The following is a 27,644-nucleotide window of genomic DNA, read 5'->3' on the forward strand; positions in this document are numbered from 1 at the left end:
TCAAATAAACGTAGTGACACAAACCATCTGATCTATGAGCATAAACAGCCTGCATGATTAAGTGAGGCATTCATTCACTATTCTTTGTTGATCCATTAGAATTAATAAGAACAACTGCTGGGTTGTCATGCTGTGAAAACTCGAAAACTGTTCGAGCACTTATTTGTACAAAGGCGCTGAGATTATCTGAACCAGAATCTAATTATTAACTTCTTATCAACTACAGATTAAAAGCCATTATTAATGACAACAGGCACACTGGTTTATTAGAGTATGGGAGTGTTTATTAATGGATTATAACGCCACCATTACCACATAGAAGGGGACAAACACCACCGAAGGGATTTTTCAGAACTTGGCAACCCAACATTTGTTCTTATCAGTGGCTTATAACTTATCTATAAGACATTAGTAAATGATACAGTAACCATTACTAAAGCCATCAGTTACTAGGCTGTACAGGGTAAATGCTTTAACAGCAGCACTGAGGAACGTTAAAACACAGTAAGGTTACGAGCTCCCTGCTGAGCACAGACAGATGCCGTGCAGAAATGTTACAGAGCTTTTTCTGGCTTGTGTGTGAGCATGTGTGGTCAGAGTATGTTGTGGAAACAAGCGGCCGGCATTCAGAGCATGTGAAATGTCTCTGCCTAAATATACTCAGAGGTTAAATATACTGTAACTTATATTATAAAGGCTTATATACTCATTATATAGTAATTATATTAAAGAGTGAGGCTGTACTGAAATACTTAAGTAAAGCATGGTGTTACTTTACTTTACTTCTTTCCTTGAGTCATTTTTATGCTACTTTGTCCGCCACTGCATTTAAGAGGGAATAAATAAATGTACTTTCTACCCCACCACATTTATCTAACATCTGTAGTAGAATAAGACTTTAAAAACCCATAACTAGCCATTAAAACATGTTGCATTGTCATAAAGTAAATTAAACCACCATAAAAATTGCCAGAATCACTTCCAGCATTAGAATGCTGTTTATATGCCAAGACATCAATAAGAACAATCCAATAATGGTACTAATTGCGTTTTGCATATATAGTGGGTACTTTAAGTTTAATTTAAGTACATTTGGCTGACAGTATCTCTGTACTTTTACTCACCACTCACTGCAGTGTTAAATACAGGTCTCACACCTTAAACCTGTACTAAAGTAATAGTACTCCGTTGAATTGCTACTTTATCTAAGTGAATAATCTGGATTCTTCCACCTCCAATGATTGAGAAAGTCTTTACAGTTCCCCTTAACAGTGGAACTACAATCACAGTGACATTATTTCAGTATTGTTCTGGCTTCTGTGGCTTTGCTCGTCTTTCAGGACATGATTAGGAGTTTTGCTTGAAGTAAAGTGTCTGTACTCAGCGGATTTTGCATGTGGAGGTGATTATTATTTTCTGTCAGTGCTCACAACTCCCCTGAGGGGTGAGAAAACCCCAGTGCGCATGCGCAGCGTAGTCGTCTGACGCGTGAGCGCCGTGGACGCGACGGCCACCGCTGTAACACAGAGCGGGACTCAGACAGCCTCCATGAGGGACCGTCTCCTGCAAGAATAAAACGCTTTAACACACGGAGAGCAACCGCAGCGGCCGGCCGGAGGTTCGGGGGTTTGGAGGTTTGCAGGCGGCGGATTTATTCCTCATGAAATGTAGCCTGCAGCGCCAGTGCGGCTTGTTTCTATCGCTCGGTCGCTGCATGGCTCTTCCCAGGGATGCCATGAAAATCAGAACAGCCGACTGAGACACCGCTGCTCCTCGCTATCACAGACACGGCGGTGGAGGCGGCGGCAGTGAGCGATGGCCACTGGTGGAAATATCCACACCAGGTAGCGTTTACGAAGATCCGAGGAGAGCTGCGCGTCTCTGTTGCACAGTTTAGTCGCCGCCGGGGCTGTGTAAAGGATGGATTTCAGCCTGCTCCGGAACATCATCAGCAGATACGTAAGGGCCCCCCCGTCTGTCAACACTGTCACAACTGTGGCTCCGTGTGTGCAACAGTATATAATGCATGTGTACAGCTCTTGTGTGTTGCAGCAGTATGTGTTGGAAATGGAATTGCACACCACAGTGTGGGTGATAAACACTTTGCTCATCTGCAGTGATAAACATTTGACTCGTGCTGCGTTGGCAGGCCATTGACTGTGAGCTTTACAATGTTTTTGTGGAGCTGAATGGGGAATGTACCAGTGGCTACAGATGCAGTGATGGCCTGTGAACGTGTAGAATAGAAATGAACTTGGCTGCCCCAGTTGTGTTGCTCTACTGGGTAACAACATGCATGCATACCAAACCATCTCATGGCCCCCAGTTGTCCTGGTCTGCAGAGGAAATAAATCCCAATCACAGCCTGCAGCACTAGTTTGTGAATTTCCCACCAGCCTGGCAGACTGATAAGTTGTGCAGGTGAACCTACGGTGGCTTAAAAGCAGTTGTCACATCAGTACAGAGGCCTCATCATTAGCCCGTCTGTAATCTGTTAATGGGAAATGTCCACATAAACACAAAGTGGATAGATAGTGAGCAGTAACCATATTAGTGGCCGGTCTGGTCCGCACAGGCCGGTGCCGTCAGCAGTGTCTGCGTATCAACCAGAGCATGAAGCAGCTGGTTTGTGGGCAGCTCAATTAGAGGGAAAAGTGTCCAGTAGGAGCCAACTGTGACAGGTCTGGTGATGTTCATCAGACTGGACACCTCTGGAGTATTGTCACATGTGCTATATACAGTCTGCGACCCTTTCACCTGACCTTAAACCTGGCTCAGGTGCTGCGGAGATAACCATCAGCCTGAGCGTGTGTGTGTGTGTGTGTGTGTGTGTGCGCGCATGGTTGATCAAGCCTTTGTGAGCATTTTTGATGTGTGTTTGTGGTTTGTCAGGCTTGTACCAATGAGTGTGTGTGTGTGTGTGTGTGTGTTGGTGTGCAGCAGGCGGGTGACAGTGTGTATGGAGCTTGACGGATGATCCAGCAGGGCTAATATCAGGGGAAATCAGATCCATGAGTGAGGCGGAGAGGAAGCAGCAAGGGATGGGGGTCATTGAACACGCCCCTCATCTCTCACCCTTTTTCCTTTGCATCCTCACTCTGCAACTTCATGAAGCAGACGAGGAATTAATCATTAATTCAATGATGCAGATATTGATTTAGAATCAGAGGGATGGTTGATGTATATCTAGTCCTCTATTACTTGTGTTTCACCCTCTATTAACCCCGCTGTATTCTGAACAGCTGCTCCCTTAATGAGGCCACGTGCAAGAACAAACATTATTACATCATGCAAGGTGATTAACATGTGATAAGGAAGGTGTCCAGGCCTTTTCTCCAGGCAGAGAGAGCAGCAAGCTCCCATCAAGGTCACTGCCCAAACACCTCGCCTCCCATACTTTCAGAAATTTACTGCTCGGAAAAAAAAGTGCTGAATTAGTAAAGCTTTTCCAGCCATGAAAGGATGTGCTTCTGATTTAGTGCATTTTACTCCACCGGGTTAGTTTATGAGCCTTTCACTTCATATCTTGTCCCCTTATTATCACCATATCATTGACTTGTAACTTGTCCTTGATGTATTTTTGTGTGAGGGAAATGACTGTTTTTCAGCTGTGTCACAGGTCAGAACGACTCTCCTCAGCTTGTTTTTTGGCTTTGGTTTACTGACTACAGTGAAATGTGTTTTTAAAATACAACATATCAGACTCTGTAGGGGAGAAAATGATGAAGCTCTGGACTTATTTCCATTGTTGTTTGTGGTGTTTCCACAGTCCAACAGCCGTTATGAAGAGAGACAGGCAGTGTTTGACATTGAAAAATAGCAACTAAAACATCCAAATGTAAATCACATGAGTTATCATTACATTTTTCAAGGAAGCAGACAAGTTATCTCGGCATATAGAAAAGGATGTTTGTATGACGCAGACCTCTGTTTGTATGACGCAGACCTCTGTTCAAACAAGAATTTAGTTTATTATTTGAGGAAATTTCACGATTTGGCTGATTCTTTCATGCATCAGCTGCCAGTGTGAAGTGAGTGTAAACTTTGCTACCTGATACACTTTATTAGTACCTGCAGACAGACAGACTGATATATCCAGCACAGCTCTTTATAATGAGAGTGAAATGTAGTTTTGTGAAGGCAGTGCAGTCTGCTCTGCTTATAAGCCTGTTTTCTGACTCAAGAAGAATAGCTGGTGAGTTGAGCCCGTACGGTGCAGTAAATAGTTTTTGTAAAGAAAAAACACACAGTCATGTTGTTTTGCAGTGCGTGAAGTTTAAATGGGGCATTTTGTTGCGTAATAACCTAAATCTGTTTAACTTTTTTCTCTCTGTTGGCATTAAAGAATGGCTAAGCCCAAATGTAATGAGATATACAGTGCAATAGGTGTGTGTGTGTGTGTGTGTGTGTGTGTGTACACTCTTGTTCTGGTATCTCAGCAGACTCGGACCAGGACATGACAGGAAGAGATTTAATTTATAATGAGATTTATCTGTAAAATGACCTCCTGTGGTTTGAACAGATCCTGTGTGTGTGTGTGTGTGTGTCCACTGTCTCCACTCCCTTGTCTTTGGTGCCTTTTTGTTGGCTGGTAATAATAATAGCGATGGCGTGATGCCTCAGACTGGGGCAAAGCGTGATAACTGCATGAGGTCATGATCTGGATAAGAAGGATGCTGGTATGTGTGAGCAGCGGCCATATTAAAGATACATGATACCTTACAGCGGCTTGAATGTCTTCTCTGAATGTCTTTTCACTTTTCACTTTCACTAAACAGATAACTGATTTATATCAGCGTCATACCCACAGCTTTTTCCAGTCCTCAGCTTGATTTACCCTCGTCCCCCTCTGTCCTCACCCTCCTTTACATCTTATCTGTGAATGTACCACTGTTATTCTTGCGGAGTCCTCTCACAATCTCAGCAGATAAAAGAGAAAGGCCAGCAATGTCTCCCTTTGATCGAAAGGGTGCCATCAGGTCCCAGAGTGCTGACGGGCTTTAGAAAGGGTTCTCGCAACTTTACAGCTCTTAGAGTCCTCTGGCTGGTGTTGACAGGCAGAACACAACCTGCTAGATTACTGTTTGTCACATTAGCTCTCACCGCTACAAACGGTTAAGGGCAGTCTATTCCTGTCCACTGCCCCCCTCGGAGATGGGGCCCTGGCGGAGAGACAGAGGCTGTAGGTGACAAAAACACACAGGATTTGTGTTTGGGCAAAGCTTTGCCCGCTGGCCTAATGTGTGTATCAGAAAACAGCCATGCATTGGCATGCTGGCTCTTAAGAATTATTTTGTCTCTCACAGCGTGCCCCGGACACAAAGGTTTACTTACAAGACACAGTTGCAGACAAAACGAGAGAGTGGATTTTTTTTCTTTTTGAGGATTCAGATTACGATGGCGGGAGAAAAGGAGAGAGGAGAGGGAGGGGAGAGGAGAGGAGAGGAGAGGAGAAGTGAAGTAGCACAGCTGGATTAAAGACTTATGTAACAGTTGGATCACAGCAAGTCAAGTGGGAGAGGAAGCTGGGGCAACAACAGAATACAAATGTTGTCATTTTAAAGTAATCTTCTCACATTTATCCTGTGCTTTTTGTTTTAGGTACACAGTTACTTGCATCATCAGGCGTCTGGTGATGTTTGCCATCAGAGTCGGAGGTTGAGACTGTATGTGCAGCCTGAATTTTCTTACCAAAATACTGGTAAATCAGTGTTTCCTGTCTGCACCTGTGATTTGCAATTTTCCCCAAAAAAACAGCAAATAGCATTTCCTTGCCCTGTGAGCTACATTCCCTCTCCTGATTTCATTAATTCCCTCCTCAGCGCTGCTTTAGATGTTTACTCTTTCATTCTGCTATTTTCCAAAGAAGGACCAGCCACAGAGAATACAGTCTGACAAGCCTTACTTGAATGAAATAAAAGCACGAAGAAGATCTTTAGGATATTGTCTGGAACAGTAATACTTCACATTCTTCTTAAGGCCTTATAATCTCTTGTTAAATCCAGTTTCGCTGCATTGAATTAATGAGAAAATCCTTCACATTTGATCTTCGGTCTGTACATAAAGAAGCCTCTGTGGGGTCTTGTTTCTTTGCATTATGAACTTGCAGACATAGCGAAGCTGTCTGTTGCTGCACACCGTGTTGCTATGGTGATTAATGGCATAACGAGCAGTAGAGGAATGCATGCTGAACAGGTAGCCTCCTTCCTTTTCAGCTGATCAAGGTCTCAAGGCTCCTTTTATCTTCGCTCAGTGTCACGACAAACTTCACAGCTCCTGTTAATTAGAATGCTGAAATGATTTGATGTTTGATATTTATTCTACATTCACCCAGGGCTGTCATCTGGATGTATTGTAAAAGAAACGTTGCCCGTTTGATCAGTAAAACCTGGCTCATACCTTTGGCTCATACCTACCAGCTATTCGTAAATGAATCATTAGGTTTGTGTTTAAACGCCTTCTTAAGTTCTTAGTAACCACAAGATAGCTGCAAAAAGGCAATTTATTAAACTGAATTGCGCCAATAAAACCGAAGAAGTGTCTCAGCTGGTGGAGACTTTAAAAATATGTAAATTAAATTTAGAATTCACTCTAGCACCTTAAGCTGTAACAGAGCTGCCATTAAATGTATGTATTAGTTTTATTAAAATAGGCATAATTACGGAAATGTTGGCAGCATTTATGCACGTTTAGAATGAGTGGAAAATACCCCATTAAGCTAAGCTAACCAGTGCTATTTTTGCTAGCCATTTAGCCTGATGTTATTAGCATTATGCTTTGTTATCAAAGGTTATTTAAAATGTTCCAGTTAATTTCATTATGAAACAGAGGTGTCAAGTCAGACTGTGTTTCAGTTTGCATATTTTGCCCTCTAGTCCAAACTAGTTATATATTAGCATGCTAATGTTAGCTTCGCTGGTTAGCCCAGTTAGCTTGTAACAAACCACAAGCCATATATAGGTAGTTAGTAACGCTAGGTGTAAAGGGTTTTTAATAACTAATGTTTAGTCTAGTCTAGGACTAGCTTTTGTGGTGCAATTCATTTAAATGTAGAACTGGCCATTCAGTAAACTCTGATATCTAGGCCAGGAACTTCTTCTGCGTTGGGGTGTTGTGTTATCGTGTTTTGTGTCTTTCTGTGTCTTCTGTCCAGTTAACATGAGTAGTTCATTAAGGAGGAGCTCAGTCAGAGGAATTTGATCAGTGAGTTAATGAGGGATACCTGCTCAACATGCTGTGTGTCTCTGCTGCGCAGCATGTCGCCACAGAGGAGGAGGGGTGAGACACGACCATTTAATCAGGCCAGTTAATGGTGTAGAGCTTTTATTGCACCTCCGTGGTAGAAAGGAGCTACACTGGGACAGAAGCAATAGATCATGGCACTGCCAGGGTCGGGGGCTGCTTTTCCACAATGACGTGACGCTACTTTTTTTTTGTGTTTTTTTGGTTTTACTTTAACAACAGGGGGTTAAAATGTGAAAATAAGTGTACAAATTACTTGCATACGTTCTTATGTTGAGCATATAGTCTAAAATTTCTGGTTTGAATCAATTTTGAGAGACTATTCGGGGAATGATGGCAAAAAATGTCAAACAGTAAAAACAGTAAAACCTGGTAATAATTAAAGATAATTAAACTTGCTTAAAATAGGTGAAATTCTCAATGGAACAACATTGATCTGAATATTGTAATTGATTTGGGGAATTATGTGGGTCAAGTCAACTTAATGAAATGTCAAGGCGGTGTCACCCCCATTCAAGGAGCCAGTTTGTTAATATGCAAGGAAACCATGTGACAGGAGCATCAGGGGTCCTAGTATATTATATCACCTCCTAAGTGCTGCATGCCAAGGTTAGCAACTCTCTTCGGGACATCAGAAAATGGGATATTTTTAAGGGTATGGTCAGGTGTGCTTAGGTTTACATGTCAAATGGTACGCCCCCAGAAAACACTGATTAATCACAATACTAAAAATGAGTATTTACTTCAAAAACTGTATTTAAAATATTCACACCAAGACCATGTGAACAGTGACACTTACTGTGGAACATGAACTTTAAAAGTCCTAAAAATCCAATAACTCAGTGATAGAAGAAATGTTACTCAAAGATTGAAATTAACATCTGCAGTTTCATAATAATAATGGAGCCTCTTTTCCCCCGGTAGATGCCACTTTCAAGTGAGGAAAAAGGGGCTCGTCACAGAGCACGAGTGAATGTCGCTCCTGTTGCTAGGGCCAATTACCTCGCCAAGAGATGTGAAAGATGTCAGGTCAGAGTGACCCGAGAATGAGCGTTACACCGTGTCCTAACAGCACGAAACACCAGTGTAAGCAACAAAATCAGTTTGATTGCTTTGTTTCCTGTGGCACTGTCCTAACTGGCCACGAGCGAGTAGCTGAACTTTTGTCAGACGCCTGATTTCTATGACTGTCGCTTTGAAAGCGCTGTAATAGACGAGAAACACCCGATTGGTGAAGTTGAAATGAGGAGTTATCTGTATGATAGCTGCATAATAGTGCAGATGGAGCTCCATAATGACAACCTGCTGCTTTTGGCTGGATCGACTCATCCCCAGTAAAGAAACGGCTAAATATCACGATGTTAAACATGTGTTTTCAGTTTAAAAAGTACAAACGTGGGAAGAGAGTCAGTACTCGCCATCTTTTACCGGAGTTGAGACGTCTCCAGTCTGATCAGCTGGTCACTGTGTGGTTTGTTTCCACGGTCACAACAATAGAAGTGCATATCTGACGGACTCTGTGTGACCGTCGGACACTTGTTTGCTTTACGGACACGGTGTTAAGTCACAGCCATGGAGTGAATTTTTGTTGTCACATGTTCTTTCTACACTGAAATCAAAATCAGACAATTAATCAATTAAACTTAAATACACTTGAGGTGAATAAAATATTTACAATCTATCGTTCTTTTGCAGTTACACCATTTGAAATCTTCAGACACATCGAGTCAGACCTTTTGTAAAAAAAAAATGGTGCAATGTCATTTAGAATTACATGAAACCATCATAAATACAAAATGCACACTTTAACAAGTGCAAGGAACAAAGGAACAAGTGCAATATTTCATATATATTTATATATTTATATTTTCCCCCATGTGCAATAGCCTTTCTATCACCTCATTCTTTCATTCTTTCACCATACATTATTGTTTGTATATACTGTACATGTAAACATATATATATTTTATATTTTTTATTCCCTTTCTTTGTATGTGTGAACTGTATCTTGTATGTGTGAATCAGAACTGCTGCTGACTTGAAATTTCCCCATTGTGGGATAAATAAAGGAATATCTTATCTTATCTTATCTTATCTTAACAAACATGATGCATGCTTTTAAAACAAGTTTTTAAAGGTTTTTTAATGGCTCGTCATGCCAACCCTCATCTGTCACTGAAAGTGGTAGAAAGCCAGTAGAAGAGGTCTGAACTAAACAGGCTCTGTTGGCTTTTTAAAGCAGCATTTGAAACCTCAAAAATAGCAGATGTGCTTCTGTTTTTTAATTTTGAATGTGCTGCAGAGAGTAACCAGCTGTACAGTTAGAAGCATGATAGGAGAAGTTGCAGTGGTGTGTGTGTGTGTGTGGGATGTTGGCTGTTATCAAACCCATGCTGTCATTGTTGATGATTGATGGTGATGCAAGACCAGCCTCTCTGCTCGGAGGCTCTTTCAGTGTTGTTAATAAAGACAAAGCCTCCGTGTCCTGCAACCAACCAGCCAGCCACTTTGTCTGATGGAGCAATAGAGTGAAGAGGGAACAGTGGGCCGGGGGTTGATATGGATCAGTGAGGATTAATGATCGGATAACTGCAAACCACAATGCAATCTCTCTGTGTCTTTCTCCATCCCTCTCCCACAGTCACACTGTCAGAGGAGATGGAGGGAACAAAGGGAGAAAACTGTGCAGACAGAAATATGACAGGACGACTGAGGGAAGTGTGGATTTAGGAGGAAGATGTTTGAATAGGAGTGAAAGTGGAGCGGAGTGGATATACTGTATAGACAGGTCTGCGTGATATGGTTGAAATCATTATATTAATAAGGACCAATAGTGAATGATTAGACAAAACATTTATGCAACTGGTTTTCATAATTGATTTAATCATTCCAGTCATTTATCAGACAGAATGCAGAAAACGATCTGGTTACAGCTTCTTATATGTTACGATTTGCTGCTTCTCTCCATGTTATTATTGTAATATATTATGTCTTTGGTTTTGGACTGCTGGTTGGACAAAACAGACTTTTAGAACCACTGGACTTGAGGAAGTTGTCACTGTTTTAGAGTTTTTATACACTCATACAATTTGATAATAAACTTTCATATATTTCAGTGACTGTATATCTTAACGGTATGTAGATGTATTCTCCTGTGTCTGTGTTTATTATCAACGTAGAGTGTACGCCAAATCTTTCTGAATTCAGTCTCCTTAATTATGATGTTTGATTTGTAATTAACTGGTGTCCTGATTAATCAGCATGACCATATTAAAATGTTTGGACTTATGTACTAAACCACATGCTGATTAAACATCCTTATGTCAGTGACTGTTGTAGCTACTCATCTTAATTATATAGAATTCAGCCAGAAAATGTTCTGTCGTGTGATTCACCATGTTGATAATTCGCTAAATTTGGCTCGTGGTCCAGATCAGAACCCTGGTCTTTGTACACAGATAACTGAGTGAGCTTTATTTTACTGTTGATGATTTGACGCAGCCTAGATTTTTTAAAACCTTTGAAGTTGTTTTTAAATGATCAGCTCCTCAAGATCAAATATTCAAAAGTGGGAGTTATTTTTCCACTTGTGTAGTTTTATTTTACAGCAGTGAACATGACGCTCTGCAGCCCTCCGACAGATTATTTGTGTTTTTAACGGTTTGGTTTGGTCAGTTACGTTCCCTCTGCTAAAAACTCTCAAAGTGCTACATCATCTGGTTTACACGTCAACTACTAAACTACTACTCTATCTTTTTCACTTTGCGTCAGCGCCAACCTCTCTCTGTTCTTTTATCTGCTCGCTCCCCTTCAATCCCCTTCAATCTGCTATTCTTTTTCCGCCTCACTCTCCATTTCTCTCTCTTTCCATTTCACTGTATCTCTCTGGGTCATGTTGCCCCCACAATGTTTTGGAGGGGTCTCAAGTCGACTGACACTGTTGGCTTCATGTCTATTTTTACCCACTGCCAAGCGCCTGTTGATCACTGTAGTTAAGTTTAGATTTGTGACTCTGAGCTTTTTGTCATTACGATTTGCTATTTTTATACTTTTTTTTTTTAAACTATTTTGTATTGCAGATTTCAGTAGGAAAAGTTACCTCAGCCTTTATTTGAACTTGTGTCCACACTTCATGAGATGAAGATGATAAGCTTATTGTAGTGTTCCAGTTTAAACTACAAGGTCACTGAGGAGGCATGTGGAACATTAAAAGATTTGGTCACTGGCAATGATGAGCTACATCTCTGCCAAGATGTTGAGGTCATTTTAAGCAGCGAAGCGCCACTTCCACTGAAGTGCTTGTTCCAGAACTTTTCTGCTAATGGTCAACACTTCTGCTTTGAGCTGTGTCAGGCAGGCTGCTTTGCCAAAGGCTAAACTCACGCTCCCCGCTCAGGCCAAAACATTAGGAGCCATGTAGGAAGCCAGATGGAAACAAGCAGCTGAATGCTGTGGTCTCTTGACTCTTGTATTTTCTTGGAGAGCTCTCTTCCTACAATAGTGTTTAATGAAGGACACCTTGGAGAAATATGTGCTGCGCTAAACTCCCATAATGCACTCTGTTAGTCCCTGGGGAGCTACTTAGATGTAATGTAGTTGAGCGATGTACCGACATAGATGTTTGCATACACAAGATCCAAGGTGCTTTCATTAAGTTGTATCCAGGCATTCGATTATTATACTAAAACTAAAAAATAATGTTGTTTTGGATCTGTGTGGAAGAGAGAGAGAGTAATGAAAGGATGCTGCTGGGTGCAGACCGCAGAGAGGTCCTGCAGGAAGACGCGAAAAGATAAATGACAAATGAATTCACACTTGTGTGACTCAGAGCTGATCCCACCTACACACATCAACAAATATATACTCATCCCTAGCTTATGACTTGTAAGCAAACACTCTATCAAGGTTGAACAGTGTGATTACCCCCATTTTTTTTTTCCTTTCTACCTGTAATGCTATTTATAGCTATATATAAATATCTCTCTCCGTCAGTGTGTGGGGGAGGAGATCTGGGTGGACAGTCGGACGGTGTACATCGGGCATAAAGAACCCCCTCCGGGAGCTGAGGCCTACATCCCTCAGCGTTACCCCGACAACCGCATTGTCTCCTCCAAGGTGAGCGAGCCACAGCCCATGAGTCAGTACCATAACATTGTTTATCATCTTGTTATTCTTTTTTGTTTCATATTTAGACAACTGTGTAATCTCTTTTGTGGCCATGTGTCTGAGGATGACACGTTTCACTTTTCTTGTGTTCGTCAAGCTGTGCATCACCATCATTCTTGCCAGAAGGAGTGTATGATGATGTGCCATTGTTTCCCTTGCTGCTTTTATGGTTGTGATATTAATCCTGCTGCCACTCTCTCCCACAGTATACCTTCTGGAACTTCATTCCCAAGAACTTGTTTGAGCAGTTCAGAAGAATCGCTAACTTCTACTTCTTGGTCATATTTCTGGTCCAGGTGAGATTTTCTTGAAAACCATAAGCAAATGGTAATTTTTCCAAATGTCTTTGTTTGATCTGAAAATAGCACTGAAGCTCTATGGAAATATTCTCCCAGCTGCCACGTTTGTTAAAACAAAAACAAAGCAAAACCCCGTCCCTAATCTCACAAGCAGCTTCTGGCAACAGACTAACAAACATTGCATCTCTGGGTCCATTTTGTGCTTCGCTTTTTAGATTCCTAGTAGTAATTAAAGAGCATGGCTTTGCATCAATATATTTCCAGGGCAGCTGGAAAAGTTTGACAGCTGAACACTGTCCTATTGCCCCATTTTTCATAAACAGGTAACTAAATAGTGCTGACTTGATTGCTGCTGAATATCCAAGAACCTCGATTTTTCACTGTTTTGAAGCAGGTTTAAAGACCTGTTATCAAAGAAACAAGTCCTCAGGCACAAATCTGCAAATATGTAGGACTGTTCAACGTTAGCTGGTGCCCGGCCTGTTATTGGATCTAGAGAACCAGAAAACTCAGTGAAAACATTTTAACACAGCAGATGATTTGGTGAAGTCTACTTGACTTTACTTGGGAACCAGTTTCTGGCAGTTTGTCCAGTAGTTGTTGATACATTTCAGGAGTCAGTAAGTTTGATTGACTAACTTTTCTTATAGTTTCTCATAGAATTGAAATAGCTTTTAAACCCTGAAAACAGAAGAAGGTATTTTTTGGGGTCTTGTTACCCTTCAGGGATTTCATATAAGCTGCAACTAGGAGGGTGTTATATGGCCACGGTATAAGTAATTTTATATCACAGTAATGGTATATGTCGTGATACAGGCACTGTTCTATAAATTCAATCAATAAATGGTTTAAAATAACCATACTTCATCACATTTCATTATTTTTATTCTTTTACTTGTAACCTCCATACAAACACTTGAGTTACAAACAAAAGATGCAAAATAGTAAAACTAAAATTCTTTAAAAATGGAAGCTTTAAAGGTTCCAAATGGGAACAATGATTTGAACTTTTCTAGGATTAAAGGTTAACAGGTGTAAATAAATACCATCCTGACTCCATGCCTCTTCCTCCTGCTCTGTGTTTACAATTTGACTCCCCTCCATGTCTGCCCAAATCATGTGGTGGACACCTTTTCTATCGTTATATACCGTCATATCACCCAACTCTACATTCAGCCTATTCCATAGTAAAGATATTGAACATGAAATATTACGCTTTTGATCCTTGTGGCCTGGAGCTAACTCAGAGTTGAGAAACGGTGCTGTCTCTTTAAGCATTTGTGTGCACTAGCCAATCATATTCAGTGTGATTGACAGTGCTGATGACAGTTTAGATCCTGCTCCCCTTGGTCTCTCATTTCAAAATAAGAGCAATTATCCAAGATTAACAGTTAAATCCTGCTCCTGTGTTTCAGGTTACCTGGATGAGGATTACCAATATTAGAATTAGCCCACATCATATTATCCTGAAATGATGAGTGTTGTGCAGCTCAGTGTCTTTAGTGTCTAAATCAGAATCAGAGGAAAACACTTTGTTCCTTGAGCCACTATATTGCACCAAATGCTGAATAATCACGACAGGTAAAGGTCATCAAAGCTGAGGGGGAGGACACAACAGTTACTTTACCAGCAGTTGCCTAAAGACCAGACCAGAATGCAACAAATAACTTCAACTTGGGTGTTGCTGTGTGCTGTATGTTTTATCAGTAGCATGTGAAATACTACACCCTCTTAATGGGACAAACTCAGCATGGCTCAAAGCAGCAATGTTTGCACTCGTCTCTCTTTTACACTGAAAAGGTCCTACTTTGCTTTTATTACTCTCTACAACTGTACATGTACTGTCTCTAAGAAATATAGGAGAGGAAAAACTAAGTTAACTATTCCAGAATGGATTTTTCCTGTAAGCGCAGATGTAGGAAATCAAACAAGATTTGATTATTTGGATACTTTATCTTTGCTTGATTCCTTATTACAGAAGCATTTCCCTGCTTCCCTACTTCCTTACTCAGCATTGTATTACTTGGCATCCTCTCCTCTCTCCTTCCTGCTGTCCCTGCTTCATCCCCCCTCCCCCGCCATGCACCTTCCTCCCACTGTTCCTCTGCCTTGCAGCTTATCATCGACACCCCCACCAGCCCAGTCACCAGCGGCCTGCCCCTCTTCTTTGTTATCACTGTCACCGCCATAAAACAGGTAGGACACACACAAACACGGCCACATTTCCGGGAAATATTGACCCCCCCCCCTTCATACACCAACCCCCGGCCTCAAATACACACACTCTACCAATTGGGTGCTCTATTATCTGTATACACACATTCCTCTCTCAGCGAAAGGACATGCCATTGAATATGTCTGGTGATGTGAGAAATATGATAATGAATGGTCTCCTCTGTTAATCACTCTAGCTGAGGATCCCATGCCCCTGGGAGATGCATCCTCTCTACCGCATCCCACTACTAAGAGACGGGTACTATCAGTGATAGATGGAGCTGTCCTGGCTAAGGAAGCCTGAGCTTTACCGGGACATAAATCTAAAACATGACATATTGGGTAGAAATCCAGGAAACAGGTCACTAAGCTCAGGGAGCATAATGCTAATTAATTACAGCGTATGACTTTCACCTCTCCCCCTACGTCTCTCTTGAGCTCACACAATGCTCTGGCCCTGATTGTCTCTGCACAATAATCTATATTCTTTGCTTCCCCCATGCCAACAACCACTTTTCTCTTTCTCTTCCTTTTCCCTTACAATCTTGCTCTCTATTCCTCTCTCCCCGCATCCCTCTTGCTGCATTTCTCTCAGGGCTATGAGGACTGGCTCCGGCACAAGGCTGACTGCTCTATAAACGAGTGTCCGGTGGACGTGGTGCAGCAGGGGAAGGTAGTGAGGACGCAGAGTCACAAGCTACGGGTAAGAATGGCCTCATTAGAGCAGTGTAGCACCTGAGGCCACAAAGCAACACTACAGTACTGCTGCATAGCTCACATTACTGGCTCTCACGCTCCCCCTTCTCTTTCTCTCTGCAGTCCTTTCTTACTTTCCCTCTTCTCTTGCTCTCTCTTGTCTTTCCCACCACTTAATTGCCCTGAAACCGTAGTAGAGGAACAATTACAGTGTCCCCTTGTGGAAGAGTCCCTTGGAAAATGAATAGGACAGATATATTTCTTGTCTTAGGATATTCCTGTCATCATCTTTTGATGTTCTTATGTCATGCTGATGCAACAGCGGATCATTGTTCTGCTCAGTCGAATTCTTGAAAATACCATATAATTCATTAGACTTAGATCAGTGCTACTTGCATTCTGTAACTGCTTTTCTGTAAAGTAGTTTTTACTGTTATTCTTCCCTGCCGACGACAGCCATGGACAGAAGCCTTATGTCTTTGGCTTGTCTGTCTGCACGTATTTATGTACATCTGTCCCATTGTTGTGAAAGTGGCATCTCAAGAGTGCCTAATGGGAATTTCTTCAAATTTGGCACAAGCTCTCCTTCCTCTCTGACTCAAAGATGAACAGATAAAATGTTGTGACAGTCGAAGGTCAAGATCACCGTGAACTCACGTGCATCCTATTCTCATGGAGGTCATATCTCAAGAATGCCTGGTGGAAATTTCATTACATCTGGCACAGAAATCCACTTGGATCAAGGATGAACTATGGTGGTCAGGTCTAGGCCAAGGTCACTGTGGCCTCACAAAACACATTTTGGCCATAACTCAAGAATCCATTGGCTAATTTGACACAAATGTCTAATAGTTCAATAGGTCAAAGGTCAACTTCACCATGGCATCAAAATGTTCTGCAAAACAGAAAGGGCCGATATTCCACCTTTGTTTGGATACTGAATTGGTGACACTAATCTCTTAAGGCCATCCACCTTGAAACTGTGGTGATTATATAGATCATCTGTGCTGCTGGGTTGAAGATGTGTGTGAAGCATCCACGTTAGAATGTGTAGCTTCTTTGCAACAACATCCATATTTGAAACATTGTCTACTGTCATGGCTATGGGAGGTCCCATAGTCAGTGGTCTCCACTAATGTTATACAGTCTGATGGTAATGGGAACAAACGAGCACCTGAAGCACCCTGTTTTTCACCTGGGTGAGATGATCCAGTGGCTTATTAAGCTGCCCATCTGCCACAACTTGTAGCAGAGAGGGTGAGAAGGGTTATCCAAGATGGCTTTGATTATTTTTCCCTCGTCCTCAACTCCACCACTGCTTGAACACTGTCCAGTTCCAACCCGATCATCTAGCTGGCCTTCTTTAAGAGCTTTTTGAGATTACTGACCTCCAAGCTTTGATGCCACTACCCAATCACGTAACCGTAAAGAACAGAGTACTGCCTGCCACAGACTGATAGAAGATCTGCAGGAGCCCCTTTGCATACTGAAGGATCTGAGTCCTGAAGAGGGCTTCAGTGTTGTGAGTCCAGTCCAGTTTTTTATCAATTAAAGGTACTTGACTATCTTGTTTAGTCTCTTCGATTAAAACAAAGTGATGCGAATCATCACAAAACTTGCTTTTCTTCCGTTGTATTTCTTACAGAGGGGAAGGTGTGTTTGCTGCCCCTAGTGGTTGATGTCATTCCGAGCACAATTCTGAGATAAACGTATCACAAATGTATACTCTGAATTTTTGACGAATGGCTAAATAATCTCCTAAAACAACTAGGCACTGTCATTTTTAAAAAGTGACACTCAAATAGCAGTAAATAGTGCACTTGTTGAGAACTATTTTTAGCGCTTACAACAGGAGGGCTGCATATGTGTGGTTGACTAGAAATAAACACAGCTGCTCAATAAATTCATGTACTTAGAAATAATTGTGCGCCTTATTGTCCCCACTGGTTTCCTGTGATCCTTTGACTGGTGTGATTGTAAAAAAAAAGATCTTAAATTGTATTCCTTATGGTATGAAAAAAGCTAAACAAACCCTCTACAATGGAACTGGATGGCTCCAACAGTGTTAATTTTCAGGACAGATTGCAAAGTGCTCAGCACAATTCAGCAGCAAGAATAGTAGTGAAATAATACAGTAGAGTAAGTAAGACACCCATTCATTTTCTTTTGTTTTATTCAGTAGTCCTATTCTTGGTAGCAGATGCACGGGTGGATGACATGAATCAGCCTCACTGAGCTGGCAGGTTATTCTGCATAAATCTATCCTATATCATCCCAGTGTGAATGAAAACAGTGGTGTCAGACTGCATAATGTGGGTGTCTAGCTCAGCACCTCCTATGTAGATGTGCAGATACAGTATATTTCATTCTTGTTTCATTGTTGTGTCAGAGGGTATATAATGGGTGCGGGTACAAATAATTTCTGCTGCATCTGCCGAGTACGCAGCGAAAGTGTGGGATTTAAGGGTCAGCTTAGAAAAAAAGCCCTCAATACAGCTGCCTTAAAGGTTACTGAGTATTACATTTAGTGTGGCCATAGCAGTTGTTTTCTTTTCGGGAAAAGCATTTTACATCAACATGGACAGAAAGTCTCATTCTGTCTTTTTGTCTCCTTTTGTCTGACACTGTTCCCGTCCTTCTCTCCCTCAGTCCTTTCTTTCTGCCTCTCTCTCTCTGTCTTCCAGCGTTTTCTGTACCAAGGTTTCTCACTACCGTAGATCAAACAGAGAGGATTAGAGTGTGAATTGGGAGCAGGAATAATGATGAATATATTAATCAAGCAAAATCACAGAGCGTGTGTCATGTGTATGGTCACCGTGGAGATGGGATTTATCAGAGCTTAAGCTGCTCCGCTCGCATAATCCGTTATGCAACTTCTCAATCCTTTAAAAAAAAAAAAAAAAAGGAATGGTAAAGGATGAGCAGACGATTACCCGCAGGTCTGTCTGTCTGTTTGTTACTCTGTGTTTACATGAACCTCTCGTCAAAATACTTCCCTTTTATTATTGATGTGAAAGCCATCATGTGATGTCTCTGTCTCTCTCTGTTAGGTGGGGGACATCGTCGTGGTGAGGGAGGATGAGACTTTCCCATGTGACCTCATCCTGCTCTCCTCCAGTCGCCATGACGGGACCTGCTACGTCACCACCGCCAGCCTGGATGGGGAGTCTAGTCACAAGGTGCCGGGACTAGTGCATGATTTTGATTTGATATATTTTAACTTAATTTTAAATTGACCAACTTTGATTCCAAAACAGAATCAGCTATATTTATGATTCAGTACGATTAACAACAAAAATAATCATTAGATCGCACCGCTATTATCTGCAGATTATTTTCTCAGTTAATCATGTGAGCAAAAACAAGCAAATATTTACAATTTGGATCTTTTCTTGGTCATATGCTGTAACAAACTGAATATCTTTGGTTGTTCAGACAAGACTAGATGTCACCTGAGGCTTAACTAAACTATGATGCATTTTTCAGTATTTTTTGACCACGATAAACCGAAGAAATAATCAGCAGCTGATTAATCCTTAATGAAATTAATTGTTAGTTGCAGCCACGTGCTTATCAATCAACACGTGAGCCACAAAGGCATAATGCTGTAGATGACACACTGTCACACATGGCACTGCACATTTTCACTTCTCTAATATTCATTAATGTCACTCACGCAACCATATGCATGGCTTAGCACACACACACACACACACACACGCATAGCATAGTATAGAGTACTCCACCCACCCTCCACATTCATGCCCCCGGGGCGACCCCCTGATGTGCTTACCATCCCAGCATGCTGTCCTCCGCTGACCCAGAGAGCTGTCTATAGCAGCTCACCTCCCTGCTGGAAGCCAGGCTGAGGAGTCAAATGGACCCCGCTGTCATTAGTGCCTGTGGATGACATTTTCCTCTGTTGTCGTCTTCTTCTTCTGCCCCTTTCCTCCACCTTTCTATCTCAGACCTATTATGCTGTACCAGATACCATGGCCTTTAGAACGGAGCGCGAGGTGGATTCGCTACATGCCACCATTGAATGTGAACAACCGCAGCCTGACCTCTACAAGTGAGTGTGACACACGCTCACTGATAAATCTCTGTACACAGAATATCAGCTGTAGCCTCTTAGAAGCCGGTCTTCCCTTGCTGCTTTTCCTGATTTTATTTTGCTGGGCATTTTTTGCAGATTTGTTGGACGCATCAATATTTATAAGGACAAAGAAGAGCCTGTGGCTAGGTGAGCGTATCTTTTTTGTAGGCAGGTACTATTTGATAGTTTTAGTTTGTGGATATACATTTCAGTGGCAAGGCCAACACCTTTTCTCAGTTAATCAAATGTCTTGAATGGTTTTCCTGACATTAAAATGGCTAAGGATTCTGTTTCATTTTTGCAGACCACTTGGGGCTGAGAACTTGCTCCTTAGAGGAGCCACACTGAAGAACACGCATCATATTTATGGTAGCAGCATGTGGATTCATGTCTCTTCAATGTTGTGTTGTTTAAGAAAAGTTAGAGGAAAGGCTGATGCGATTATTGTCTTGATAACTGGATGTTTGCTCTCCCCTCAGCTGTTGCAGTCTACACTGGTATGGAGACCAAGATGGCACTTAATTACCAGTCTAAATCTCAGAAACGCTCCGCTGTAGAAAAGTATGATTAACGTCTCCATGCTTTTCAATGCATGATTTAGAGATATATTCTGTAAAGTTGTTTTTTTTTGATGATTTCCTATCTCCTCTTTCTCTCTGCAGGTCGATGAATGCCTTTCTGATAGTGTATCTGTGCATTTTGATCAGCAAAGCAGTGATCAACACTGTTCTGAAATATGCTTGGCAGTGGTCTCCTGACCGAGATGAGCCCTGGTACAACCACAGGACTGAGAACGAGCGCCAGCGCCATGTGGTCTGTCCATCAACCTCTAACTTAAAAGCACAGTCTCGACATCCATTCCCAAATCTCATTTCCCTAAAGCTGTTGTCTTTCTCCCCCTATTTCAGGTGATCCGAGCATTCACAGACTTCCTGGCCTTCATGGTCTTATTTAATTACATCATCCCCGTGTCTATGTACGTGACGGTTGAGATGCAGAAATTCCTGGGCTCCTACTTCATCACCTGGGACGAGGAAATGTTTGATGAAGAGCTGGGAGAGGGAGCTCAGGTAAACACCTCAGACCTGAATGAAGAGCTGGGACAGGTACATGAGTGCACACACACACACTCATATATAAACGCACAAACATTTATATACAGTATCTGCATTGAAACTATTTGCAGGTGTGCCCTTATCCTATGCTTTCTCTTCCTGTCCTCCCAGGTGGAGTATGTGTTTACTGATAAGACGGGCACTCTGACTGAGAACAACATGGAGTTTATTGAGTGCTGTGTCGATGGGAACGTTTACATCCCACATGCCATCTGCAATGGCCAAATCCTCAGCGCTGCCTCCAGTATAGACATGATTGATTCTTCACCTGGAGGATACAGGAGAGTAAGTATGACTGTTTGACAAAATAAACAGGCTTCTAAATCCAGCCTGAATGGACTCTTGGCTGTGCTAACTCTGCTACCGAACACAGATGGAGACATGAGTAAAGAAAACATATTTTTATTTGAAAGTGTGTGTGAGCCACAATCACAGATGAACATTTCACGTTGTCAGGCCATTTTCAAGTAATTATCTCCGACATGTTAGTAAAAACAAATAGCAGCGAAAACTGCTTATAGTGATCACGTCTGTCTGGGCCAGATTGATCACCATAAGGAGGTGATTATTATAACCACATTTTTTCCTTTTCTTCATTTCTCATGTAGACTACCATTGAATCGACATGTGTATATTTATTACATGAATAGAAAGTAATGAGAGGGACAGTTTCGCTAATTACTAATCAAGGTGGCAATACGTGACCGGGCATTATCAGTCCACTTGATGGGTGGGTGGGTTCAACCACAGGTGCTTTTCCAGTGTGCATTTGTTTTCTGTCTCCATCACAAGTATCCATGACTGTTTTTCATTGCTTGAGTAACATTAGGCTGCACAAAGCAGCCAGAGGGACACCAAGTTTCGCTGCTGCAACTCTTTGGCTCATTTTTGGCAGTTTGTCATAAGCTAGGAAGATATGGTGAAAAGTAGCAGTGCGCAAAGCTTCAAACCTGCAACCATGTAGCCGATAGAACACCAGCACTTGGAGCTCAAATGTATTCATTTTTGCCTACAGTAAATAAGAAGACTATTGATCTGTGAGTGCCAGTGTTTTGTTGTTGCTGTTTTTTTCCTGAGCTTTGGGGAGACTGTTTTTCATTTAGAGAAAATTATTTTCTCTTTCCTAACCAGCTGGAAGCAGATGGGCTACTGAGGTAGAAAAATAGCAGTTGCAGACATTTTTTCCACGTGCTGTCATGTATGAAAAGACCCAAAATGAACACTGTAAGCAGACTACTTGATTACTTCAAGTGAATTATTTAAACAGCATTTGCATAGGAATGACACTGCTGTTTGATCCGTACAAGCTTTTGATCATTGTAACCGTGATCACTATAAACGGGCTCCATTGTACCCTTTTTCCTGATTTCCATTGCCGACAAACACAGTGAGGACACAACCTATATCCAGTTCATGAAAACTTCAACATTTTCTTTGTAACCCCTAAGTGTTTGCTGTGTCTTTCGTTTGTAAAAAGTCTGGTGGTACACAGAAAAGTGATGAGCCTTGCATTTCTGGCAGTGGCAACACTGATTTGTTTAGATTTAATAGAGGAAAATTGTGTAGTCAGCATGAGCAGCAGTAGCCACCACAGATGACCAAAGAGAGAGAAGAGCACTCCCTGCCAAAACTTAAAATGTGCTGAAAACTTTAGAAAAGGTTTCATGGATATGCTGCTTTATTGCTACGCAATTTTTTTGGAAATGTAGCTCAGTAATACCACAGCAATGACTAAAGAGCTTCAAACATGACCATAAAATTCAGTCATGCACCTGTGAGATGAACTTAGCTGATGCATTTGTTTAAAAAAAAAGAAAAAGGATAATAATGTATGGCTTTGTGTCTGTAGGAACATGAGGATCTGTTTTTCCGGGCGCTGTGTCTGTGTCACACAGTGCAGGTGAAGGAGGAGGAGACGGTGGATGGCATCAAGAGGGGCATCCACCAGGGCAGGCCAACCTCCTTCTACATCTCCTCCTCACCGGATGAGGTGGCTTTGGTGGAGGGAATGAAAAGGTAAACAAAATTACTTTGCAGTCCTTAAGTAATACGGCAGTGTTGCTTCTTGTTCTGCTTGCTCTGCACTCTGTGCGCTGGATTTGAAATGCAAAGTGTTCAGACTTTCATCTTGACTTTGAGGGTGTTTACATTCACATCTGAATAAGAACTGTAGTTCTTTATATTCAGAGAATTTTAGGGGACCTGGATAAATTAAATTTTGATTAATCGTCATATTAATTATATTTCTCTGGAAGATGTTGGAGTCTTCCCCGGTGAGACTGTGCCGCTGTGCCAACCATTATGTTGTTGAACTAGGCTCAACGTTTCCTGCAGTGCTTTGCAACATCATAAAGCACCACAAAGCATTATATATGTGTGTGTGTGTGTGTGTGTGTGTGTATATATATATATATAAATATATAAATATATATATATATATATAAATATATATAAAACGTGGACGGAGTTAAGACACATGGTCCAACATGCCAAATCACAGTGTTTTGCTTTGACATATTGCTTTCACGGATGTGAAATACTGCTGTGAGTGTGTATGTGAGCTGGCTTTGCTAAATGTGTCGTTTAGCCTTTTGTGTGACACAAGTGACTGATACTGCATAATGTACACTCAGTTTACTTTTCATTAGCTGAACCTATGTAGTCGAACACCTCAGCCATACAATAAATGAAGGTTATACTGTTATACAGATTTTGTTGAAACAGTTTTACGTAGGTGTAGATTTAACTGTGTGGTCATTTTGGAAGATGTAGTTTGTGGTACAGTTGAACTGTGCTGCATTACACAGAGAGATGTTTGTGTTTTTTAGGCTACCCTCATTGATTTAGATGGGGTGAACAAAATAATAGAAACACCAGTTATTACACCATTATATACACCATTATAACACATCACAATACAACAGAACTACAAACTGCATTCTCCAAAATGTCCATACAGTTGAATCTACACCTCTCTTAAACTGTCTCAACAAAAGCTGCAGCTTATAACCTTCATCAGGATGCGATTTATTACAGGGCTGCGTGTGTTCAGCAAGGTGCACCTAATGAACTGGCAACTGAGTGTATAGGCATACTCTTTGCCAGACTTAGATTAATCCTTTCTTTCCCCTCTTTCCCCTCACTCCTGGTGCCAGGCTGGGTTACACCTATCTGAGACTGAAAGACAACTACATGGAGATCCTCAACAAAGACGATGAGATTGAAAGGTTTGTCTGTCAAGGGCCTGTTGTGGCTACACCACAAGACGATAGAATAGCAGTAATTCAGCTGATGGTGTTGTGGTCATGCATCAGCTGCCTGGAGAGAAACGGCTCTCGGATTGTGTTTCATGTTCAACAGAGGTTACAAAAAAACTACAACCACAAAAGAGTGGGCAGAGAGTTGCTTTTAGAAACTGCTCAATCAGATCAAAAAGCTCTGATCTGTAAGAATGAAAGGCAGCAAGATTCCATTAGAGAGTGGTTTTGTGGAAAGTGTCTAATGTTTTGATCCATAGGAAGTGTTCTTGTAACCACCCTCTCTCTCCATTACTCTCTGCAGTGGCCTGTCAATAGTGCGCTATTTTGTGGAAGCAGGGGAGCTGGAGAGAGAGAGAGGGGGGGGGGGGGGGGGTGCATCTAGCAGATTGGAGGGAAAGGGAAGGCTAAAGGCTCTCAAGTATTCTTACACTTGTGTTTTTTTAACTATTTCTAGGGGATCTGAATGTTTTGGCCTTTTACACAAAATGTAAAATGTATCTCTGTAAAGCTCAATCTGAGATCTTCAGTCTGTATTGTTGTTTTCTTCATTTGAACTGAACAGTTCTCATAAGAAGGAGTTCAGGTAGAAGTTCATCTACGATTCTCTGAAGTATGAGGGGATCACCCAGTGATAAGTGGATGTGAAGGCACTGCAAGATGCAAGTGAAAATGAAAATTGCTAATAAACATAAAACAGTGTCGCTGTAATTTTATGACAGATGAATAATGAAAGTGTCTCTTAAAGTCACAATTTGCCAGACAGACACCCTTGAAAAGCCTTTTTCTTTCTGTTTTTGATATCACCCTCTTTCCAACGTCAAAACATTAGTGTCTATAACGGTTCCAGAGTTGGTCCACATTAAAAGGGATAATTTGCAAGGAGACTTGAGTTGGCCTGAAGTGGAGTCATTTTACATCATTTGCAAGACTTTGAAAAAGCCCATTAAAGAAGATCAATGAAACTGAACAGAAATTAGAAAGTTAAGAACCCCATTTTATGCCAAGACTGTTTCTCCTTCAGGTTTGAGCTGCTTCACATACTGAACTTTGACTCTGTCAGGAGGAGAATGAGCGTCATAGTCAAGTCAAGCTCAGGTAAGATGTGCTCGTACACAGAAGTGAAACAGACGTCAGTGCTGTTAATACATTTTATAATCAGTGTTCAGACACTAGATTGTTCTTACAGCTTGTTTGAAATGTTCTTTTTTTTGTTTTTGTGTGTGTTTGTGGGATCTCAGGAGAATACCTGCTGTTTTGTAAGGGGGCAGACTCGTCCATTTTTCCTCGGGTGGTGTCTGGGAAGGTGGAGCAGGTGAAAGCCAGAGTGGAGCAGAATGCTGTTGTAAGTGTACAGCTGGGTTTGATATTGTATCAGGCCAGTTTTGGTAAAATATAATTCAGTGATGTTTTTCACAGTTAAGGGGTAGAAATGTATCCACACAAGGTACATGGTGCTTTTATGTTAACAATAAGTCATTGACTTATGTGTGACCCGAAAAGGGTTGTTTGTTTAAACAGCAGATAGTTATCACTCTTTGCAGTCCCCCTCAGCTCTACATATCATTTTAGCATCTTTTCCAGCATGTTCACCATTAACACTTTACAAGGTAATGAAACACCAATGTTTCTAGGTTGCTCTTGAGTGTCTCCCCCCTAAAAAAACAATCAGTTAATGCTTCTTTAATTGAACAGATATTAGTATTGTCCTTTGACTCCCCATGCTACTACATATGAAATCACAACTTCAATCCGCTTCCATCCCTGTCTTCCTCACTGTAACACAGGAGGGGCTGCGGACTCTGTGTGTCGCTTATCGGAGGCTGTCGCAGTCCGAATACGAGGAGGCATGTCACCACCTGACCGAAGCCAAGCTAGCCCTGCAGGACAGGGAGCAGAGGCTGGCACAGGCCTATGATGTCATTGAGAGGGACTTTGTGCTTTTGGGCGCTACGGCCGTGGAGGACAGGTTGGTCGCCATGGAGAGGGAGAGAGAGAGAGAAGAAGGGAAAGATTTAAACAGTGTGATAGCAGAGAGGAAAATTACAATCTTTTAAGTATTTTAATGCATCAGGAGGGGAATACTACTAATACTGCTGTGCCATTTGTTTAGTTTTTTCAATTTACTTTCTGCTTTGTTCAAATATTAGATGTTTATGTGCTCTAATAAGGTAGACCTCAGTATTGATTTGCAAAGGTATTTTCCCTAACTGATCGATTGGCTGCCTGACAGTTTGACTTGCTAGTAGATAAACTGGTGATGGGCAGGGGCAGGGGTGGTCATGCATTGATAAGTTATCACCAGTTGGTAATTGATTGATTGAAGTTTTGATGGATGCTTTTGCCTATCACACTGGAGGCTGGAACACTTATTGACTTATTGATGTGCAGGCTCCAGGAGAAGGCTGCAGACACCATTGAGTCACTGCACAAGGCTGGGATGAAAGTTTGGGTCCTGACGGGGGACAAGATGGAGACCGCAGCAGCTACCTGCTATGCCAGCAAGCTGTTCCGTCGCAGCACTCAGATCCTGGAGCTGACCAAGAAACGCACAGAAGAGCAAAGTCTGCATGATGTTCTATTCGAACTAAACAGGACGGTGCTCAGACAACGCTCTATTTCTGGGTATGAGATAATATAGTGGCATTTTTCCTTGAAAAGGTTTTGCTGATTAAGGTGCTGGAAATTGACTTATTGATTATTTGACTAATTGTTGCAGCTCTGCAGTTTACACACCAGTTTGCATAGTAAATGGTATCGATCCACATATCGCATAATCACAAATTATATTTGCCCTCAACATCTGGTTAAAGCAGCTGAATGTCAAGACTGCAGACTGATCTATAATGGGTTGTGTGGAAAGCTTCCTGTTAATTGGTTTGGGATATTTTGTTCCAGGTTGTCGGTAGACTGCCTTGATTTTGGTCTGATCATCGACGGGGCCACGCTGTCTGCAGTGCTAAAGCCCAACCAGGAAAGTGCTGGGGCTGGCAACTATAGAGAGATCTTTCTAGAGATCTGTCGCAACTGTAGCGCTGTGCTCTGCTGTCGCATGGCACCACTGCAGAAAGCACAGGTGAGGGAACTGCACTTCACTTCACAAATACGCTCCCGGCACATTAATAAATGACAAACAGTGGTAGTGACTGAAACTGGGTGTTTATTTTTGCAGATTGTGAAGCTAATTAAAGCGTCCAAGGAGCACCCCATAACCCTCGCCATAGGCGATGGAGCAAACGATGTCAGCATGATCTTGGAAGCACACGTGGGCATCGGTGAGCTTATTTCACCACCGTCAGCACACTTTTATTTTTTAAGGTCACGGCAAATTTTGAACAGAAAAGCTCAGATGAAATAAAATAACTATGATTTATAAATAGCCTATAAAAACAATACATTAAGCATGATTTTACACACACATACCTACAAATTCAACCGATAAAAGGTGCATGTACTAGATTTCTTTTTGCATATCTGGGAACAGTGATACAATATATGCATGATAAGCCAGTACTGGCTCACTTATACTGTATATTAGTTTGGCGCTAGTCTATATATT

General features: G+C 41.7%; 1 protein-coding gene across 3 annotated transcripts in view; it reads left to right on the top strand.

Moving 5' to 3' along the window:
* Positions 1 to 1,619: 1,619 nt before the first annotated feature.
* Positions 1,620 to 27,644, top strand: part of LOC139208152 (phospholipid-transporting ATPase IH-like) — a 36,904-nt gene continuing 10,879 nt past the window's right edge. For all 3 annotated transcript variants that reach the window (XM_070837737.1, XM_070837738.1, XM_070837739.1), the window contains exons 1-21: positions 1,620 to 1,959; positions 12,235 to 12,357; positions 12,615 to 12,704; positions 14,823 to 14,903; positions 15,517 to 15,624; positions 18,668 to 18,796; positions 19,586 to 19,689; positions 19,810 to 19,860; positions 20,018 to 20,082; positions 20,193 to 20,274; positions 20,376 to 20,526; positions 20,622 to 20,819; positions 20,940 to 21,113; positions 22,678 to 22,844; positions 23,984 to 24,055; positions 25,110 to 25,183; positions 25,327 to 25,430; positions 25,873 to 26,054; positions 26,477 to 26,710; positions 26,984 to 27,161; positions 27,258 to 27,360. In XM_070837737.1, coding sequence (XP_070693838.1) covers positions 1,921 to 1,959; positions 12,235 to 12,357; positions 12,615 to 12,704; positions 14,823 to 14,903; positions 15,517 to 15,624; positions 18,668 to 18,796; positions 19,586 to 19,689; positions 19,810 to 19,860; positions 20,018 to 20,082; positions 20,193 to 20,274; positions 20,376 to 20,526; positions 20,622 to 20,819; positions 20,940 to 21,113; positions 22,678 to 22,844; positions 23,984 to 24,055; positions 25,110 to 25,183; positions 25,327 to 25,430; positions 25,873 to 26,054; positions 26,477 to 26,710; positions 26,984 to 27,161; positions 27,258 to 27,360 — 2,509 coding nt within the window. In that variant the 5' untranslated portion in view covers positions 1,620 to 1,920. The remainder of the gene's footprint in view (positions 1,960 to 12,234; positions 12,358 to 12,614; positions 12,705 to 14,822; positions 14,904 to 15,516; positions 15,625 to 18,667; positions 18,797 to 19,585; positions 19,690 to 19,809; positions 19,861 to 20,017; positions 20,083 to 20,192; positions 20,275 to 20,375; positions 20,527 to 20,621; positions 20,820 to 20,939; positions 21,114 to 22,677; positions 22,845 to 23,983; positions 24,056 to 25,109; positions 25,184 to 25,326; positions 25,431 to 25,872; positions 26,055 to 26,476; positions 26,711 to 26,983; positions 27,162 to 27,257; positions 27,361 to 27,644) is intronic.

This window comes from Pempheris klunzingeri, chromosome 10, assembly GCF_042242105.1.
Source record: "Pempheris klunzingeri isolate RE-2024b chromosome 10, fPemKlu1.hap1, whole genome shotgun sequence".
NCBI classification, from domain to species: domain Eukaryota; kingdom Metazoa; phylum Chordata; class Actinopteri; order Acropomatiformes; family Pempheridae; genus Pempheris; species Pempheris klunzingeri.